Consider the following 19,881-nt stretch of genomic DNA (forward strand, 5'->3'; position numbering starts at 1 on the left):
CTTCTTACTTCTGTGCCAGGTAAATTTACTCCTGAGTAAGCTTCCCTTAACAAGAAAACTGCAATAGGAGGGAAATGTTTGCTAAAGGTACCCCGCGTCTAACTTTCCTAAGTGTGGTTACTTTAAGAATCTTAATTAGGCTTCCTATTCTTATACAAGTTATGGAAAGAAAAAATTGTTCATTTTGTATTCCTATTAAATCCAATCTATGCCTGTTTTATTAATTGTGAGTGGTTGTATCAGTTGAATTAACCCTTATTTCAGGATCTGAGATCTATATGAGGTTGGATACTTCTATTTTCCTCCTCCTTAGGCTGTGATAGGCAGCATTCAGGATAGGAGCATAGATGTTTCCTTTCCAGTTGTGCACCTGTACTTAAATGCGTGTGTCTCTTTGGTAGTACAAATCTTGCTGTAAACCCTGTATTTTGGAGGGTTGGACTAGATGACCCCAGGGTCCCTTTCAACTCTCCCAATTTTATGGCTATGTGGAAGGCAATGAGTCTGCAAAGCATTGGAGGGCATTTAAAATTCTGGTGGATGGTGATGGGTTGAAGTTTAGCCTAGCTTTGCTTTTTTGGTATAGAAAGATGGTTTGGTTTCAGAGTTGGAATAAAGTTTTAAAAAGGGTGCGCGGTGTCCAAACCCCCCTTAGAAGGAGATTTTATAGTCAGGAGACCCTTTTGAGGAATGTAGCTCAGGCGACGAGATAACGGGTGACTCCAGTCTGGGAGAAAAGAGGGAGGCTGAAACAGGAGGAAGGGGGGCTTACAGACAGTACATGTACGTACTGTCTCCCCACATAAACCCTGTGCCATCCCCAGATTTGCTTCGAAAGGGGGGCCCGCTAGGGGTGCATTGGAAGATGGCCGACAATATCATCAACATCTGAACTTGCGGGAAAACTTTTTTTAAAAAATCCCTAAACCGCACGATCACAATTTCAGCAAAAATCTGACATTCTGCAATTCACTCAAAAATGGTGCCAAACTGTTACAAATGCTCCCCTGAAAGACTTTTTGGTGGAAACAGAACGGTTTCTATCATGGGAAAAAGAATTAGCCCTCGACGTATAAAGTTGCAGAAAAACTTTTTTGTGAAAAAATCCCTAAGCCGCGCGGTGACAATTTCACCAAAAATCTGACGTCCGGCAATTCACTAAAAAATCGTGCCAAACTGTTGCAAATGCTCCCCTGAAAGGTTTTTTCGGCAGAAACAGAAGGGTTTCTATCCTCGGAAAAAGAATAAGCCCTCAAGGTCTGAAGTTGCGGAAAAACTTTTTTTGAAAAAATCCCTAAGCCGCGCGGTCACAATTTCAGGAAAAATCTCACATTCTGCAATTCACTCAAAAATGTTGCCAAACTGTTGCAAATGCTCCCCTGAAAGGTTTTTCGGCGGAAACAAGGGTTTCGATCATCGGAAAAAGAATTAGCCCTCGATGTCTGAACTTGCGGGGGAACTTTTTTAAAAAAAAAATCCCTAAGCCGCACGGTCACAATTTCAGAAAAAATCTCACATTCTGCAATTCACTCCATAATGGTGCCAAACTGTTGCAAATGCTCCCCTGAAAGGTTTTTCGGTGGAAACAGATGGGTTTCTCTCCTCGGAAAAAGAATTAGCCCTCAATGTCTGAAGGTCCAGAAAAATATTTTTTTATAAAAAAATTCCCTAAGCCACGCGGTCACAATTTCAGCAAAAATCTGACGTTCAGCAGTTCACTCAAAAATGGTGTCAAAATGTTGCAACTGCTCCCCTGAAAGGGTTTTCGGTGGAAACAGAATGGTTTCTATCAGCGGGGAAAGGATTAGCTCTCGACGTCTGAACTTGCGGAAAAACTTTTTTTTAAAAAAATCCCTAAGCCGCGCAGTCACAATTTCACCAAAAATCTGACATTCTGCAATTCACTCAAAAATGGTGCCAAACTGTTGCAAATGCTCCCCTGAAAGGTTTTTCGGCGGAAACAAAAGGGTTTCTCTCCTCAGAAAAAGAATTAGCCCTCGAAGTCTGAAGGTCCAGAAATTTTTTTAAAAAAAAAAATCCCTAAGCCGCGCGGTCACAATTTCAGCAAAAATCTGACATTCTGCAATTCACTCAAAAATGGTGTCAAAATGTTGCAAATGCTCCCCTGAAAGGTTTTTCGGTGGAAACAGAAGGGTTTCTATCCTCGGAAAAAGAATTAGCACTCGACCTCTGAAGTTGTGGAAAAACTTTTTTTTAAAAAAAGAGAGACATATTTGTTCTGAAATCCACTGAGGACGCATGTGTTGTTGTTATTTTAAGAACCCAACTCATAATTTTTGTTTCTTTTGATTTTTGCCATCCTATATATTCTTGCCTTGCGCAGTTAACTTATCCTCCCATCTATTTTCATTATATAAAAATAAATTATCTGCTTAATCTAGTAAATTCCAATTATGGGTGATTGGTTAGTTAGTTCTTCATGGAAATCTTGAAGCTGTGTGCAGGAGGAAGTTGGGTGGGAAAAGGGATGAGGCTCCTTTAAATGGAGAGAGAGAGAGAGAGAGAGAGAGAGAGAGAGAGAGAGAGAGAGAGAGAAGGAGAGAAGCAGAACTGTCTCCAAAGAACCAAAAATGTCACATTTTCTCATGGGCATTTTTCTTTTTGCACAACAGGGGAGAGAAAGTGTAGCACCCTGCTTGTGGTTAACGCTTAGCTGGAATGAAATATTCAACGCAGCAATAGAGAAATTAAAATAATAATTTATTTGTCGGACAAATAAATAAGAGGCACAGTGGTATATGGTTACCAAGCTCTGGCCTGCCTTCCTGCCATTATGGCCAGCACTTATATTCCCTCAGCTCAGCCCCCTTTCTCCTCCCTTTGGCTGCCTCTGTCCAATCAGCCTGGTTGAAATTCCTATTGGCTGTTTGCTAGAACCAATCATAAAAGATACACCTATTTCCTATTACCTTTTATGGGAGACAGAGAGCTATATTTTCTTCTATTTATAAATGGCAAATAAGTAGTCATATATCTTACATTTACCTCGACCAGGCACCTTAATTACCAGATAACCTTTGGCCCCTCTTGCCCTATTCCCTGCAAAACAGATGGCTAATGGTTCTAATTTTTATCTTAAACAGATATTTTGGGTTCACCTCCTCACACACCATCTATGAAAGATCTCCTTCTTTGGAGGTCTTTAAGCAGAGGCTCGACAACCATATGTCAGGAGTGCTCTGATGGTGTTTCCTGCTCGGCAGGGGTTTGGACTCGATTGCCCTTGTGGTCTCTTCCAACTTTATGATTCTATGATTCTATGAAATAAGAATCTAACATTTCTTACTTTCTAAATCCTTTGCATAATTACATTTAAGCCAATATATTTCATAACATATATAGTTTTTTAGAAGAAAGGGAACTTAGTAAAAGCTAAGCTAAATTCTAAATTCTAAAGATTCAAAGCAGTTTCAGAGAGCTGCTTTGCCTAGTCCAGTTGCTGTTTATTTGCCCTTTTAACCTTATGAAAATGTGGCTCGTCTCTAATGGGAGGCACAATAATTCTTACTATTTACCAACTCTTGTGTTTTGCAACTTGATTATTCTGTAATTTGTATGGTCAGTGTGACCTTTTGCTCCTAGTCTGTAATTTCCTCTTACAACCCTGAGGCACTGCTATAGATCAGGGGGGCCCTTGATCAAGAAGATAAACAGCTGCCAGAGTATGGTTTCTGCCTGGCATGAGACATACAAACATTTACAAATATATATTTTTTTAAGCTCATTTTAAAATACAAATCTTGATCAGATGCCTCATCCCCCCCTTTCAAGCTCAAGGACCTTCATCCCAAGTGTCCTTGATAGCTTGACCTTCATCATATTCCTGAGGTAAAGCTCTGTATAGGGCCATGATATGAGGTAAAGTTTCATTTGAAATCATCTTGCTAATTGTACTTCTAAAACATGAAATGATACATGGCACCATACATAAAACCATTACTACTACCGTCAAGAAAAACAAGCAAGACAATAGTATCCCTTTGAGCCATCCCATATCCCATCCTTCCCATGTTTGTACTGGGACATGTGCTATACTCTCCATCTTTGTGGCCAACACACGGATTGCCTCACCATTATCAGAAATGTTAAAGCAACAGGCATTCCCTGTCAAGTTCAAGACTCCACATAGGCCTCCCTGCCTGGCAAGTACATAGTCCATTCCCATTTTCACCTGCAAAATGGCGGCTCTACTTTCATCCAACTGTTGTGCAATAAGTATCAAACTCTGGGCCGTTGCATTGGTTACAAGTTCCACTACTGCTTGCAATCAAATTATTCTGTTTAGATTATAAATAGGATCCCGTGCCCCTTGTATGAGCTCATCAGGATTCCAGGAGGCAGGTTCATAATAGGCTATAATGCGCTCTGGTGGCCAATCATCAGTATCGCTCCAACTTTGGGTACTTCCTCCTGCTATATGAGAAATATCAGCATTTCTTCGTGTACGTTTGGCCGAACTAGTGGGCATAATCCACATTGGTGGTAATACCCATCCCAGGAAACAAGTCCCACTCCATTTGGAAGGGAGTTGCTTGTATGCCCATTCTCCACATATCCACCACAACCATCGGGTCTGAGGTTTTTGGTATGTGGAGTGCATAAGGCGAAATATCAAAAGGGGTACAGAGTTCACAGTGCAGTAAGTTAGATTGCCTTTTGCTGTCACAGTTATGTTCCACACCATTTTCCATGCATGAATAAAAGGAGGTGCACAGGGCAAGGTATTCCGAGTTCGATAGGTAGTACCATTTGCCCAGGTTTGACTATTCTTAATATAATCCCAAGTATAGTGGCAATGGAAAGAGCCTACCATGGTAGAATCAGCTGCCTCTGATGATTTATGTACACAGAATTCCCCTTGTACAGGTATAACTCGTATTGGTTTAGTTGAGTTCCATCCGGGGAAATTCTGTACTTCTGTTTGGTGAGGCATTTCGCTTACCATACCAATGGCATTTAATGGTATCGGTAATAAGGGCATACCTCCCTCTGAATCATCTGGTCCAAGAGAGCAAACAAGGCAATTGGTCCTATTTGTAACATTGTAACATCTCAGCTAAGCCTACCCACATATTGTGGTTTTGACTGAATCCATATTTAGCAAATTTGGTCAGATTCAAGGACCCTTCCCCTTCCCAAGGGATCAGGATTAATAATAAAATCATGTTAATGTCTAGTATATGCATTCCTTCCACAAAAGATTACCTTATTGTGATAGCATAAAAATATTAGCCCCAATATAATTCCCCCAGTGACAGAAATGGGGAACCACCAAGACCAAAACATATATCCCGAAGATCCCCAATGAGTAATATCCCTGATAATTATTCCACAAAGAGGTGGGGCAGTCAATCAATTGTATAAGAGAATCTTCCTGTTCACAATCGCTGGTTCAGATGCTCCTCAAGCTTCAGGCGTGCGCAGGTCAGCCAGCTTCCAGGTTGTGGCTGCAGCAGGCCGGTCATCTAATGTTGCCCGTGACCTAGCCCGTTCCCCGTAGGGCTAGATACAGGGGTTTTTGGAGAGAGTCAGTTTAAAAGGATTAGAGGGGTCACCTTTGCACGTCCAACTGCCTTCGGACTTCTTCAAACGGGAGTGATGAATCCAGGGGGTCACCTCAGCCACCTTCACCGCTGTTGGAGTAGAGAGCAAGACGGTGTAAGGTCCACGCCACTTAGGTGCAAGTGGATCACGTTTCCACTCTTTCACCCATACGCTATGCCAGCCTGGAACGGATGAATGGCTCGGCAATGCTGCACGGCGTGTGCTTGAGGGCCCACCTGTTAAGAGAAACAAACAAAAAACACAGGAGAGAGACAAAAACACGGGAGAGAGATTGCACTTGTCCCTGTGTCACATGGTCTCCTATTTGTTTGAGGTCAGCTGGAATATCCTGAACAAAGGAGGGTGGCCTCCCATACAGGAGCTCAAAAGGTGACAACTTAAATCTTTTTGTGGGTGCGCACCGAACACGAAACAGTGTTATGGGTAACACATCACTGCTGTGGCCAGCATTACCATCTTTTCCTTCTGCCACTTCTTCTTCTCTTGTTTCTCAGCCTCATCCCTATTCCGATAAACTCGGCGTGCAATGGCCATAATTTGGCTCATCAGCATCCCTTCCCATCCTTCTGATTTCTGAATTTTCTTACGAATGTCAGAAGCGCACTGGGCCACAAAAGTAGCAGTAATCATTCTGCTGTTTTCAGGGGCTTCAGGGTCAAAAGGAGTCCATATACGATAGGCTTCCTGCAGCCTCTCTAAAAAGTCTCCCGGACGCTCATTAGGTTTCTGTTCTACTTTTGAGACTTTAGACATATTAGTGGGCTTCTGGCATGCCCTGCGGATACCTTGCACAAGCGTCTGGCGGTAGGTGGTAAGCCTGGCCAGGTGAATTGCATTGTTTGGATCCCAATTAGGATCTTCCAAGGGAAAGTTATCCTGGAGATGACGGTCAATATTAAAAATATTTCCCACTCTGGCCTGCTCACGCAAATATATCTGTGCCTTTTCAATTATGTCTCTCCTTTCCTCAGTGGTGAACAGAGTATTCAGGAGTTGGCGGCAATCTGTCCAAGTAGGACTATGAGTATTTACTATTGAAGTCACCAAGTCCATCATAGCCTGAGGTTTTTCTGCGAAAGATGGGGTGTGTGTTTTCCAATTCATCAGATCCGTAGTTGTGAATGGAATGTACTGGAGGGTCGAAGTTCGAGGTGGCCGTGGTCCGGGTTGCCCGTTAACCAGCACAGGCTCCTCAAGTGCATCAAATACTCTTCTAAGAGGGGCTGCTACGTGACCTTTCTCTTCGCTTTGCTCTAGGGGCCTCAAATCATAGGGGATGGTATCTGTCCCAAGGCGTTCTTTTAGCAGCTTTATACGCCTGGCTGTATTGCTTGCTGACCGATCAAGGTCTCCCTGTAACTCCTGTAATAATTCTCTAGGACTTGGATGTACAGGGGTTTGGGGTGGGCAATTAGTTGGTCCACTAAAGGAGACTGTAGATGGAGTTCTACTGGGACTCACAGGTGGAATAACTACTTCTGCTTGGGCTTTATTATAGGACTCCAATGCCTCCTGAATATATTTATCATAATCTATCAAGGAATCAAGCTCTGTGACTCCACCCCCATTATTCGTTCCACTTTCTTGCCTTGGGGTTACAACTGGTGGAGTATTTGGATTAGGCTCCCCTCGATGTGGAGCATAGGGTGGAGGTGGAAACACCTCTTCCTCTGGTCCCTCAAAAATGGGTTTGAGTTTATTTGGCGAGATTCCTTTCCTAGCTTCGGCTTTTACAGCCAATAATTTGCATCGTTGGACTTTGCATTCCCTTATCCATGGAGGATTATTATTTAATGTGCTCAGCCAAGAATCTATATATGAAAATTGTTCTGGGCACCCTCCAGTTTCTTTGGCGATGTTAGACCAAAGTTTGCTTACTAAATTTATATAAAGGTTCCCTGAGATGGCCATTCAGTATTTTGTTTCACCCACTCTAATTCACATAACGTTCTCAAGCGCTCTGGCGTCATTTTGACTCCATATGTTCCTGAGAAGGCTTTCTTAAAATTATTTAACATACATTCAAGAGGTGTATTTCCCCCCTTTGAACCTCCAACTCCCATTGTATGGGCCTGTGAAGTATCCACTCAGTCACTCACACACTCGCCTTACTGGGAAACGAAGTAGTACCCACTCCACACTTAGGTCAGCTACAGATTGTACTTTCTCACACATACAATGCGCTGGATACTTCACCACACTCTACCTCCCAACCTTTCCCTTTTCCCTACACCAGATCACCATCTGATGTACCCAGCCATGTAGCGTACTCAGTTTCCCCTTACTGAGACGCAGAAGTTTGATCAGGACTTCTCTTCCTCATTAATTGGAGGGCCAAAACCCTTTGTGCACTTACCCTTAGCTGGTTCCCAGTTTATTTCTCTGGTTCCCCCCGGTCCGTCGCCGCCAGTGAGCAGGGTATCAGACAGACGAGACTTCTGCGTTCCCCTGGAAAAATGTTCCAGTGCGCGCTGGGTAAGCAGTTAGTGGTCCTCCCTCTTGTACCCTGCCCGCTAGGGCGAAGGGGCTGCGTTCCAGCAAACCACTTATCCGAGTCACAGAGGCACCATAAAATGTAGCACCCTGCTTGTGGTTAACGCTTAGCTGGAATGAAATATTCAACGCAGCAATAGAGAAATTAAAATAATAATTTATTTGTCGGACAAATAAATAAGAGGCACAGTGGTATATGGTTACCAAGCTCTGGCCTGCCCTCCTGCCATTATGGCCAGCACTTATATTTCCTCAATCCAGCCCCCTTTCTCCTCCCTTTGGCTGCCTCTGTCCAATCAGCCTGGTTGAAATTCCTATTGGCTGTTTGCTAGAACCAATCATAAAAGATACACCTATTTCCTATTACCTTTTATGGGAGACAGAGAGCTATATTTTCTTCTATTTATAATTGGCAAATAAGTAGTCATATATCTTACATTTACCTCGACCAGGCACCTTAATTACCAGATAACCTTTGGCCCCTCTTGCCCTATTCCCTGCAAAACAGATGGCTAATGGTTCTAATTTTTATCTTAAACAGATATTTTGGGTTCACCTCCTCACACACCATCTATGAAAGATCTCCTTCTTTGGAGGTCTTTAAGCAGAGACTGACAACCATATGTCAGGAGTGCTCTGATGGTGTTTCCTGCTCGGCAGGGGTTTGGACTCGATGGCCCTTGTGGTCTCTTCCAACTTTATGATTCTATGATTCTATGAAATAAGAATCTAACATTTCTTACTTTCTAAATCCTTTGCATAATTACATTTAAGCCAATATATTTCATAACATATATAGTTTTTTTAGAAGAAAGGGAACTTAGTAAAAGCTAAGCTAAATTCTAAATTCTAAAGATTCAAAGCAGTTTCAGAGAGCTGCTTTGCCTAGTCCAGTTGCTGTTTATTTGCCCTTTTAACCTTATGAAAATGTGGCTCGTCTCTAATGGGAGGCACAATAATTCTTACTATTTACCAACTCTTAATTGTGTTTTGCAACTTGATTATTCTGTAATTTGTATGGTCAGTGTGACCTTTTGCTCCTAGTCTGTAATTTCCTCTTACAACCCTGAGGCACTGCTATAGATCAAGGGGGCCCTTGATCAAGAAGATAAACAGCTGCCAGAGTATAGTTTCTGCCTGGCATGAGAGATACAAACATTTACAAATATATATATTTTTAAGCTCATTTTAAAATACAAATCTTGATCAGATGCCTCAAAAGGAAACTTTGGGCAATCTCAGAGCCAGAGAATATGGGGCATCTGTGGCCCTCCAGGCTGTTATAGACTGCAATGGGGGGCAGTGTGATGTAGTGGTTAGAGAACTACACTGGGACTGGAGGTTTCGAATCATGCCCCACAGCCAGGCCATGTTCCTCTGGCCTCATGAGGAACCTCTTTTGTGGGGCTAGCGAGTCGGGGCCTAGGCCACGTGGAAAGGGTCTAGCAGGGTGCGGCCTTCACGCCCCACAGCCAGGCAAATTTATTTCATACCACACCATACGGCAGCCATTTTTTGCCATCCACCATGGCAGCCATCTTCTGTTTTGCTATGTTCTCATTGGTAGCCAATTGGTGGACTGGCCCATGTAGCACTTTCCCAAAATTGGTCTGGCTCCATATAAGGCAGCTTCCTCTGTTCTTATCATATGAAATACCCCACTATTTATATTAATAGGAGCGCAGGATGTTCTGCATTTATATCCGTGGGGGGGGGCGAATGTCATGAGCGATATGTCAAATGTGTTTTTCCGCTTGGGGGGCTGCTGCGTCGCTTGTTCCTGAACCTTTTCTTCCTTCCAAATGCCCTGAAGATCCATTGCACACCTTGACTTGCATGGAACCTCCTCTCTCTTATTTTCTCAGGGAACCAGACTGGGAGAAGGAGGAATGAAGGAAAACAGAAATCCGGCCTGAGAACGGAGGTCCCTGTCAAGAGAATGGCCAAGATCTCCTCAGGTGAGGATGAAAGGGGAGGCAGGGAAAAGCAAAGAGCCCCTGAAAACATCCCCCCACTCGGGAAGAACTTGTCGGCCAAACCCCTGCACGGAAGTGTATCTGCAGGAAGACGGTCAGCACTTTTCTATTGGATGGGTGTCACTGAGCAGAGTTTTCAATGGAGATGGTGTATCCTGATTAAGTGGGGGAAACAGAACGGGAGAGCATTTGGGTGTGGATGATGTCATGCAGATACAGAACTGGACTTGCGTCTTTGACGGGGTGAGCTCCCATTGCTCGGTCCCAGCTCCTGCCAACCTAGCAGTTCCAAACCACGTCAAAGTGCAAGTAGATAAATAGGTACCGCTTCAGCCGGAAGGTAAACTGCGTTTCTGTGCTCTGCTCTGGTTTCGCCAGAAGCGGCTTAGTCATGCTGGCCACATGACCCGGAAAAACTGACCCAAGAGTCGTTCGTGACTGTACTTAACTGTCAGGGGTCCTTTACCTTTTTAAAAGCACTGCACACTGCCATGCGATGTGAAAGTGCTTCATCTTATCAATGGTCACAACTCCTGGGATGAATGGATGGCTCCAATGCTCCATTTGCTGCCTTCCTTCAAACATTAACATTTGTGTATGTTCTAAGATGTTTCAAATAGTCAAAAAGATGACAGCTTTTAATTCCTCTGAATTTGATATCTACTGTAGATTTTTAAAGGCTGGCTCCCAAAGTTATTTCAGGTGAAATAGATGGATTTAGGCCCATTGCTTGGCCGAATGTTAATCACACACACACACACTTCAGTGGAAACTGCATGCAGCTGAGCAGCTCACATTCGGAGGATCAACACAGAAAGGAACAGGAAGAAAACAACACAAATATTTTGACGGAAGTGTCTTAGGAAAGCGATTTTAAATCATGGGCACCTAGGTTCTGAAAATGGTGTTGCCTGTATTGGTGTGAGTGATGGGGTCCCATGGCACAAATTCCATGTAATCCCAGTGCAAAGGAAAAGAGCTAAGATCTTCTCCCTTACTATAATGTCCAAACAAGATGGGATGGGGAAGAAGAATGAGAGGTTTGTAAGGAGTCTTCAATAATTTTGCCAAGGAAATTATTATGGCTCATGCTATTAGCCTTTCTTGTACATGGAGATCCTTTATGAAATGCATTCAGGCCCATCAAACAAATCTGTACTGAGATACACACATCACCATTTTTACTGCTGGAACTGCTCTGAATCTGGCTTCAGGAAGAGCGTGTTTTAACTGCGCAGTGTCCTGGAATAGACACTCTGCATTGGGAAAGAAGGGGACTGAGTTCCCTCCCATTTTCCACTTTCCTGATGTTCCAAATGACCAGTACCCTGGAGTTATCATTTGTGGTGTTGTCAGGATTCTAACTGTAACTGTAACTGACCTAAGAATTCTGCAGAGCAGTTGCTGCTGTGGCTGGCCGGCTGCTCAGGCGAACGTCAGCTCAGTGGCCAACAGCTCAGTCTTCTTGAGGCTCAGGAGCACCTAGCAAATACCTGCTCTGTTCCTGGCACGCTAGACTCTAGCTGAGGAAGGCATTTCACGTAAGTTTATGGATTAAACATTCCTCACTATGCCATCAGGTGTTTTTATGCTCGGTGGAAAAAGATAGGTGCAGTAGCAGATAGCAGAACAGCGAAACATGAGCAGCTCCCATCCACAACAGGTTGCTGAGGTTCTGGCCATTTTCACAGCAACAGTGCAAGAGTATATTAAATCAGTAGCAGTTTGCTGGAAGAAAGCATGTGTGGATCAGATGTCTATGCCTAACCGGGGGGGGGGAGAGAGAGGGAGCAGGGGAACTCTTTCTTTGGCTGCTTCTTTCTGTGCATGGAAGGAAGAATGCAGGAGGGAGGATGTCCTTCAATGACTAGACATGTTTGTTATTCCCTCTCTCACTGCATGTTGTCTTCTCTTTTGTTTCCAGGATGTCTTCCAAGGTCTCCCCTGCTCCCCTCCTCTCCAAACCCCCCCTGCGGGTGAAAGAAGGCTCCCTGGTGGTCAGGTGGCTGAGATTAGTGTCCGGTCTCCAGTTGTGTGCATTCCTGATGGATATTTTGGCCTTGCCGATGTGCATTGCCTCAGCAGCCATTGTCAACTGGCGAGTGTGGCGTGTGGAAAACGTCAAGGGGATTGGCTCTGGAAACATCTGGGTTGGAATCTGGCAGGTCTGTTTTTTGAAAGACCCTTCTAACGACGGAAACTATTATTACCATTGTGAAGAGCTCCATGAACAACATCCGAACCTCCCGAGGGAAATTTTTATTGCTCAGGACTTAATGGCCTTAGCTGCCATTATGAATTCAGCGGCCCTTGGATTGCAGTCATTTGCCCTCTGCAATGTGTTCGAGCCCAAAAAACATAAGGATTTTCTCTTAACCTTTTTTGGGCTTGGAGCTCTGCTGAACTTACCAGCAGGGATACTCGTCCTGATTTCCGTGATATGGAACATGTCTGCTGTCTTACAAAATGGGGAAATTGACTTCCCTGAAACTTTTGAATTGCCTCAAATTCCCAGCGAGCAGCATATTGGACCTTCTATTTATCTAGGCTATATCGCTGCAGGTTTCCAGCTGCTGAGTGCAGCATTTGTTGGGATGGAGAGATGTTGCATCAGGACCACCGCAACAGATACATCTCAAATAGAAACTGTAGTGGTGATTACCCCAGGAAGTGCGGTGAAAAGCGAGAGTCTAACTACTTGTTCAAAGTGTGGTTCTCTGCTGGACCTGGTAATTCAAGAGAAATCCTCCGCAGTGGAGATGGAGGAAACCCATGCGGAAGATCTTGTCAAATCCTGCGCAGTTGAGATGGAGGAAGGCTGTGCAAGTGATCTTGTCATTCCAGAGGAATCCTGCACAGTTGAGATGGAGGAAAGCTGTGCAAGTGATCTTGTCATTCCAGAGGAATCCTGCACAGTTGAGATGGAGGAAAGCTGTGCAAGTGATCTTGTCATTCCAGAGGAATCCTGCACAGCTGAGATGGAGGAAAGCTGTGCAAGTGATCTTGTCATTCCAGAGGAATCCTGCGCAGTGGAGATGCAGGAAAGCCATACACCCAAAGCTTACCTGAAGGACATCAAAGGCCACCTGATGTCCCCAAACATACGATTATACATGTGATTCCCTACAACAGGGAGTCATAAACTATCAGATGCAGATCCACGCAGATCGCTCCATACACGCATAGATCTGCGTGGATCAGGACTTCAGGGATTTTGGGACTTCAGGTGGGCTTTGATGTCCTTCAGATGAGGAGGCCTCTTTTTATGATTTTTTAAAAATAATATTTATTTATTTATTTATTAAAGATTTTGTTGATTTACAAAAGTGTGCAATGTCTCTCTCTCTCATGTTTTTCCCCCCATGTAACATTTTTACAAATCATTTTCATTTCTTGAGACATTAGGAAGGAAAGGGGAAAGAGGTGGAGGGGGGGGGAGATGGGTGGGGGTGGGGTCGGGTGGCCTAGGGTGTGGTTATTCATTTGTAGTTGGCTGTGGTGGTCTTTGTTTTCATGTGTGAGTGGGGTGGGTGGGTGTTTTGGATCAGCAACAAATCTACTTATTCCAAGACCTCCCTTAAAGCAGTAGTGGATCACCATGAAGAAGGCGCCACCACTGAGAAGGCCTCTGCCTGGTTCCCTGTAACTTGGCTGCTCCCAGAGATGGGGGGGATCATATTTTTTCCCTTGATTTCCCCCTCTGAAAACTAGGTGCGCCCTATGGTCAGGTGCGCCCCATAGAGCGAAAAATACCGTAATAATAATTTAGTTAGACCCCGCCTATCCGGCTGGGTTTCCCCCTCTTTTAATTCTAATAGCGCATTAAAGTTCTGATATAAAAAAGGTTTGTCCTGGAATATCAGTTCTGGGAGGGGGGAAGAGCTAAGTGCCTTCATGCCCTGCCTAGAAGCTTCCTTGAATCATCCGTCCGGTTTTTGTGGACATCAGTGCATTGGACTAGAATGGGCTATCGGTCTGTTTGCATGACCCTAAGTAATTGTGAGGTTGGGTAACTTGCGATCTGAACAGCAGTGCCATTTCCTAGAAAGTCAAACATCTTTTCTGTTTCTGTGGAATTAAGCTTTACTTAGAATAAGATACATTCTCCCCAATTCGCAGTCTCTCTCTGTCCTCATCTGCCACAGTCCACAAAAGTCTGGGTGTCTTTTTCTGTTGTCCTTGTGCTTTCCAAACAACTGGCCTCCTCCCAAACTGTAGGGCTTATATACTGGGATGGATCTCGTACACAGAAAACCACAAGAAGAATTCATTTCCGCAGCATCTATTAACAGCCCCCCCAAAAAAAATCTCTGAAAATTCCAAAGAGCTCAATATGGTTTCCAGAACCCTGAGAAAGCTGCAGTTCCCAGCACCTTTAACAAACTACAGTTCCCAGGATTCTTGGTGGGGGCGCCTTAAATGTACGGTGCGGCTACCAGGGTTGCAAAGCAAAGTTCACAGTCCTATAAAGAAAGCTGGTTTAAGCAGGAATATAGGTCCCCAATTAAGGGCTGCTTCAAGCAGGAAGGTGGAGAGGCAGTGTGGCCTAGTGGTTAGACTGCCAAACTAGGACCTGGGAGGCACCGGGGCTCAAATCCCCCACTCGGCTATGAAGCCACATCTAAAAGAGCATAGAAATAAAGAAGACCGTGAAATGATACAAACATGACCCCCGCTTTGCAGCCTCCTTTGAACAGATGTGAGGAGGCTCGGTGTGCCATCCTGCCCAGGGCCGGGCGATGTCTGGTTTTCAACGTCAGCCGATGAGCAGGGCTTAAATTCTGCTCAGTTGGGCGGGATTCCAAGCAAACCCCTCCTGATTCAGAAGTGGGTTTGTCTCCTAAACAGTCCCCCTTCTTTGTTTTAGCAGGGGAATCCAGTCTCATTCAGGCAGGGGGCTGCCTTGAATTTCCTGATGAAACCCCCAAGTTGTCCAACTCTCTTTGAGCTGAAATCCCATCTTGACTGAGGAAGGGGGTTTGCATTGGAAGTGGGACAGATGGGGAGGGGGAATAGTTTCTAGCAGCAGTACCTCCCCAGGTGTTTTGAGGACCTATTAGTAATTGATTGATTGATTTTCTATACATACCTTTTGCAAACAGATCTTTTTAAAAAAAGAAACACAGTAAGCCACACATTTCCTGCAAATTATCCCCCATGACCATTGCAAAGCTCACAATAATAACAGTAATAGCAGCGTATTGGACCTTAACTCTGCATAGGAAGGAAACAGGGGTGGGCTGTCTAAAATAATTGTGCCCAGAAAAGGGTGGTGGTGGACAGGAGAGGTTTAGGAGAGAGAGAGTGACCCCTCCCTCCCTCCAGCTTAATCGGCAGCTAAATTTGATGTGAAATGTGCTTTTCTTAAAAAACCAAAAAGCCAGCCACAGGGACAGTCTAAGGAACAATATTTTGGGGGGGAGTGGGGAGATAGCTCCATTAGAGGTTCCACACAGGTAAGGAAAATTCCGGGTTGAGAGACTACTCAAGAGCCCAGCTTGTCGGGGTACAGGTCCCCCCACAGGTCCATGTGGTCAGTAAAAGAAGGAAATTCCAGCAAGCAAGCAATTTGGAGCAAAGCAGCAGTCAGTAGACTCAGAGCCTTTATTGTTGCGCAACAGGTTCAACAGCAGCCAGTGAACCCAGAGCATGGGGCCACATTGACTTTGAAAACTTTCCCACCATATGTCAGAATACAGTTTGCACAGCATCATCAATACATCATTGCCACATTACTAACATGTTACAAAAGGGCAGGGTTACACAAGATTAGGATAGGCAGCTATGTCAGGGCAACACCCAAGTACAGTATAAGCTTAGCATCATAGGCAAACATGTCTTAAGTACCCACCACCCAAAGTATAACAGAAATTCCTTGGCATGTCTGGAGCCGGAGGCAAGTCTGGGGGTGAGATTTGGCTTCCCTTGGCTAACAATGAGCCCAGCAATTGTCATCTCTGGGCATTTCCTGGGGCAGGAGGTGTGTACACATGTCTTCAAGCTTGGGGAGGTGGAAGGGGAAAGAGTCTTTTTTCCCCAGGGCAAAATGGTGCTGGAATGGAGGAACTTGGCAAAGGGGTTGATTTTATAGGATTCATAAAGCTTGGTATCTTCCCTGAGCTGTCAAGTCGAAAGGATAGGTTCAGGCATAATATTTGTAACATTTAAAAACTTTAAAGATGCCCCCCCAGTAGTTTCCGTAGGAACTGCAAATCTTTTCTCCGCATTTAAATACAGTTCAGACGTAGACATATTTCCCACCCCCTTTGGTCCCATATGTTATATAGATATGCACTTAAAAACAACCTGGTACATCACAACACTCAAGTCCCTTCCAAGCAAACCTACACTTTCAATTTTTAAAAAATATATAAACCAAGGGTTCTGTAATTTCAATTCCGTGCACAAGAGTGTAGTCCTCATGATAAACCTTCTTTTGGGTTGCGGAATAGCGTTTAAAGCAAACGCGTGCATATGCACATCCTGGGAGCTACAGGTCCCAGCACCCTTAAACTACAGTTCCCAGCTCCCTTGACACACTGCGCTTTCCAGAGCCCCGAAGAAACTACAGTTCCCAACGCCCTTAACAAACTGTAGAGATCTGTGTGGATCTGGATTTGATAGTTTACTCTTTACGGTTGAAGGGAATCAGATGGAGGCCTCGTTTACGTGTTCTCTAGCATTTGTGTCCTTGTTCCCTTTAGCTTGTCCCTCGTCTGGATTTCCTTCCCATGTATACTCATAGATTTACATTTTTTGTCAGCACTTTCATTTCTCTGGAGGAGTGTTTATTGGTAGTACCTTGAATAAATAGACAAATTTGGGATTTTTTCCTTTTAATATTATAGGATATCATCTTTTAATACTATAGGATATCATCAATAGACATTCCAATTTTTTATCATTTTCTGCATACAATTGTTTTATGATTCCTAATAGATTATCTTCGATGTTTTGAAATTAACTCCAGTACATTTGTCTATTGATCTTCATTGTATTCTTTAGTAGTATTAATGTGATTATAGGTAGAGGAATTTAAGGATTTTGTTGTACCGGTAGTTTACTTTGATTATTGGCTATATTTCCCAATCTATTAGCTAAAAGATTTGTAATATAAAGTGATCTTTGACTCCCCAATGATATGGACTGTTAAGTTGTGGGCGAACATATCAAACGACACAGCGATGCTTCCAAAGCGCTCTTTATTTGTAAGCTGGAACAGAACTGAACTGAGGAGCTCAGTCAGCCTGCTTATATAGAGCTCCAGAACAATGTAACTGTTGCCATTTTCTAAAACTATCCAATCACTGAACGTCACTTTCGATCCTTCATTTGCATAACTATCTACAGTATCCCCCTGCGGGCCCAGGGTGAGAACTTCAGTACATAACATGGACCACAAGCAAACAAAGAAAAACTTGGAAGTCAAGAGATGTGGAAAAATTAACCTCAGTTCAAGATTGTGGCACTCTGCTTCCTGGGTCCATGCAACCAGCTGTTTTGGCACCACTCAACAATGACAGCCAAGACTGAGCCTGCAAGCTCTAAGGTAGCAAGCATGCACAATTTATTGAAATTGACAACGGCTCCAAAAAATGGGCAGGAAGCAGTTGTTCAAGAGGCAGTGTCCCTAAACGAAAAACAGGAAGCTTCAAGGTTAGTGCAGCTTTGAGAGCATTAGTCAAGTGTGGGAATGCCTTGGTGCAGGGGGTGAAATTGTGAGTGTCAGGCCCTGAAGTCGTAGTACAGATACCACCTTGCAGCAACAAGAAGCTGGACTTTTTGCCAGCAAAAACCACTCGTTTACAAGGGCCAAGTCACCATAAGAATTTGCGTTTGGAGGGTGTTGCGAAGGGACACAGTGCAGTGTCATCTGGAACCAACTTACTTCAAAGCCTTCTTGATTTGTCAGCTAGCCAGGATCGACAGACGGAAAGAGCACATAGGTAGGTCCTTTAGCCCCACACCTGCCAGAGTAGTTCCCCCTGCCAACATGCTCTCATCTTTGCACTATTGCAATGCACAACCAAATATGAAATAGTGTGCAGAGCTTGGGAGAAGGGCACACGGACCAGGGCGGGAGGCAAGGAGCGCAGGAGAAAAGCAACAGATCTACTTATTCCAATGTAGGGCCATAAGAAACACCCCCCCTGGGACTTTCTTTCATGGCAAATGTTTATTATTCAAGACCAGCGAAAAATCCTGTGTTCTGAGAGGGGGGATTGCCCCCCCTTCCCTATGCAACTAAAGAGGAAAGGAATTTGTAACTCTGCTGGGGAATGTTTCCTTGCTCAGAAGCTAGTTTCCCAGTGTTTCATAAGCCTTAAGTAGGTCTCCATTTGAGAGAAAAGTGTTATTAAAGGCAGAAGCTTCCCTAGCCAGCAATTGTCTATCTGAGTCCAATTTTAATTTTGATTTGGTTGGACAGAAGAGTTGTAAGGCTCCTGATATCAGTCTCTGTGAAACTTCCTGGCCTCTTCTCTTGGGAAATTCCAACCCCCCCCCCTTTCCCCTGTCTCTTTCAGTCCCCCCCCCCTTACTTCTGTGCCAGGTAAATTTACTCCTGAGTAAGCTTCCCTTAACAAGAAAATTGCAATAGGAGGGAAATGTTTGCTAAAGGTACCCCGCGTCTAACTTTCCTAAGTGTGGTTATTTTAAGAATCTTAATTAGGCTTCCTATTCTTATACAAGTTATGGAAAGAATTTTTTTTTCATTTTGTATTCCTATTAAATCCAATCTATGGCTGTTTTATTATTTGTGACTGGTTGTATCAATTGAATTAACCCTTATTTCAGGATCTGAGATCTATACGAGGTTGGATACTTCTATTTTCCTCCTCCTTAGGGTGTGATAGGCAGCATTCAGGATAGGAGCATAGATGTTTCCTTCCCAGTTGGGCACCTGTACTTAAATGCGTGTGTCTCTTTGGTAGTACAAATCTTGCTGTAAACCCTGTATTTTGGAGGGTTGGACTAGATGACCCCAGGGTCCCTTTCAACTCTCCCAATTTTATGGCTATGGGAAGGCAATGAGTCTGCAAAGCATTGGAGGACATTTAAAATTCTGGTGGATGGTGATGGGTTGAAGTTTAGCCTAGCTTTGCTTTTTTGGTATAGAAAGATGGTTTGGTTTCAGAGTTTGAATAAAGTTTTAAAAAGGGTGCGCGGTGTCCGAACCCCCCCCCCCCCTTAGAAGGAGATTTTATAGTCAGGAGACCCTTTTGAGGAATGTAGCTCAGGCGACGAGATAACGGGTGATTCCAGTCTGGGAGAAAAGAGGGAGGCTGAAACAGGAGGAAGGGGGGCTTACAGACAGTACATGTACGTACTGTCTCCCCACATAAACCCTGTGCCATCCCCAGATTTGTTTCGAGGGGGGCCCGCTAGGGGTGCATTGGAAGATGGCCGACAATATCATCAACATCTGAACTTGCGGGAAAACTTTTTTTAAAAAAATCCCTAAACCGCGCGGTCACAATTTCAGCAAAAATCTGACATTCTGCAATTCACTCAAAAATGGTGCCAAACTGTTACAAATGCTCCCCTGAAAGGCTTTTCGGTGGAAACAGAAGGGTTTCTATCATGGGAAAAAGAATTAGCCCTCGACGTATAAAGTTGCAGAAAAACTTTTTTGTGAAAAAATCCCTAAGCCGCGCAGTCACAATTTCACCAAAAATCTGACGTCCTGCAATTCACTAAAAAATCGTGCCAAACTGTTGCAAATGCTCCCCTGAAAGGTTTTTTCAGCAGAAACAGAAGGGTTTCTATCCTCGGAAAAAGAATAAGCCCTCAAGGTCTGAAGTTGCGGAAAAACTTTTTTTGAAAA

At 44.0% G+C, this 19,881-nt stretch overlaps 1 protein-coding gene across 3 annotated transcripts; it reads left to right on the plus strand.

Moving 5' to 3' along the window:
• Positions 1–9,416: 9,416 nt before the first annotated feature.
• Positions 9,417–13,336, plus strand: LOC128406842 (claudin-3-like). 3 transcript variants are annotated; one of them, XM_053374608.1, is made up of 2 exons: positions 9,417–10,149; positions 11,980–13,336. In XM_053374608.1, the coding sequence occupies exons 1-2, from the start codon at positions 10,019–10,021 to the stop codon at positions 13,172–13,174; spliced, it is 1,326 nt and encodes a 441-aa protein (XP_053230583.1). In that variant the 5' UTR covers positions 9,417–10,018; the 3' UTR covers positions 13,175–13,336. The 3 variants fall into 3 exon arrangements, with proteins under 3 accessions (XP_053230583.1, XP_053230593.1, XP_053230602.1); XM_053374618.1 differs by having other exon boundaries at positions 9,417–10,037; positions 11,980–13,335; XM_053374627.1 differs by lacking the exon at positions 9,417–10,149 and adding an exon at positions 10,665–11,596 and having other exon boundaries at positions 11,980–13,335.
• The last annotated feature ends 6,545 nt before the right edge of the window (positions 13,337–19,881 follow it).

This window comes from Podarcis raffonei, chromosome 2, assembly GCF_027172205.1.
Source record: "Podarcis raffonei isolate rPodRaf1 chromosome 2, rPodRaf1.pri, whole genome shotgun sequence".
NCBI lineage: Eukaryota > Metazoa > Chordata > Lepidosauria > Squamata > Lacertidae > Podarcis > Podarcis raffonei.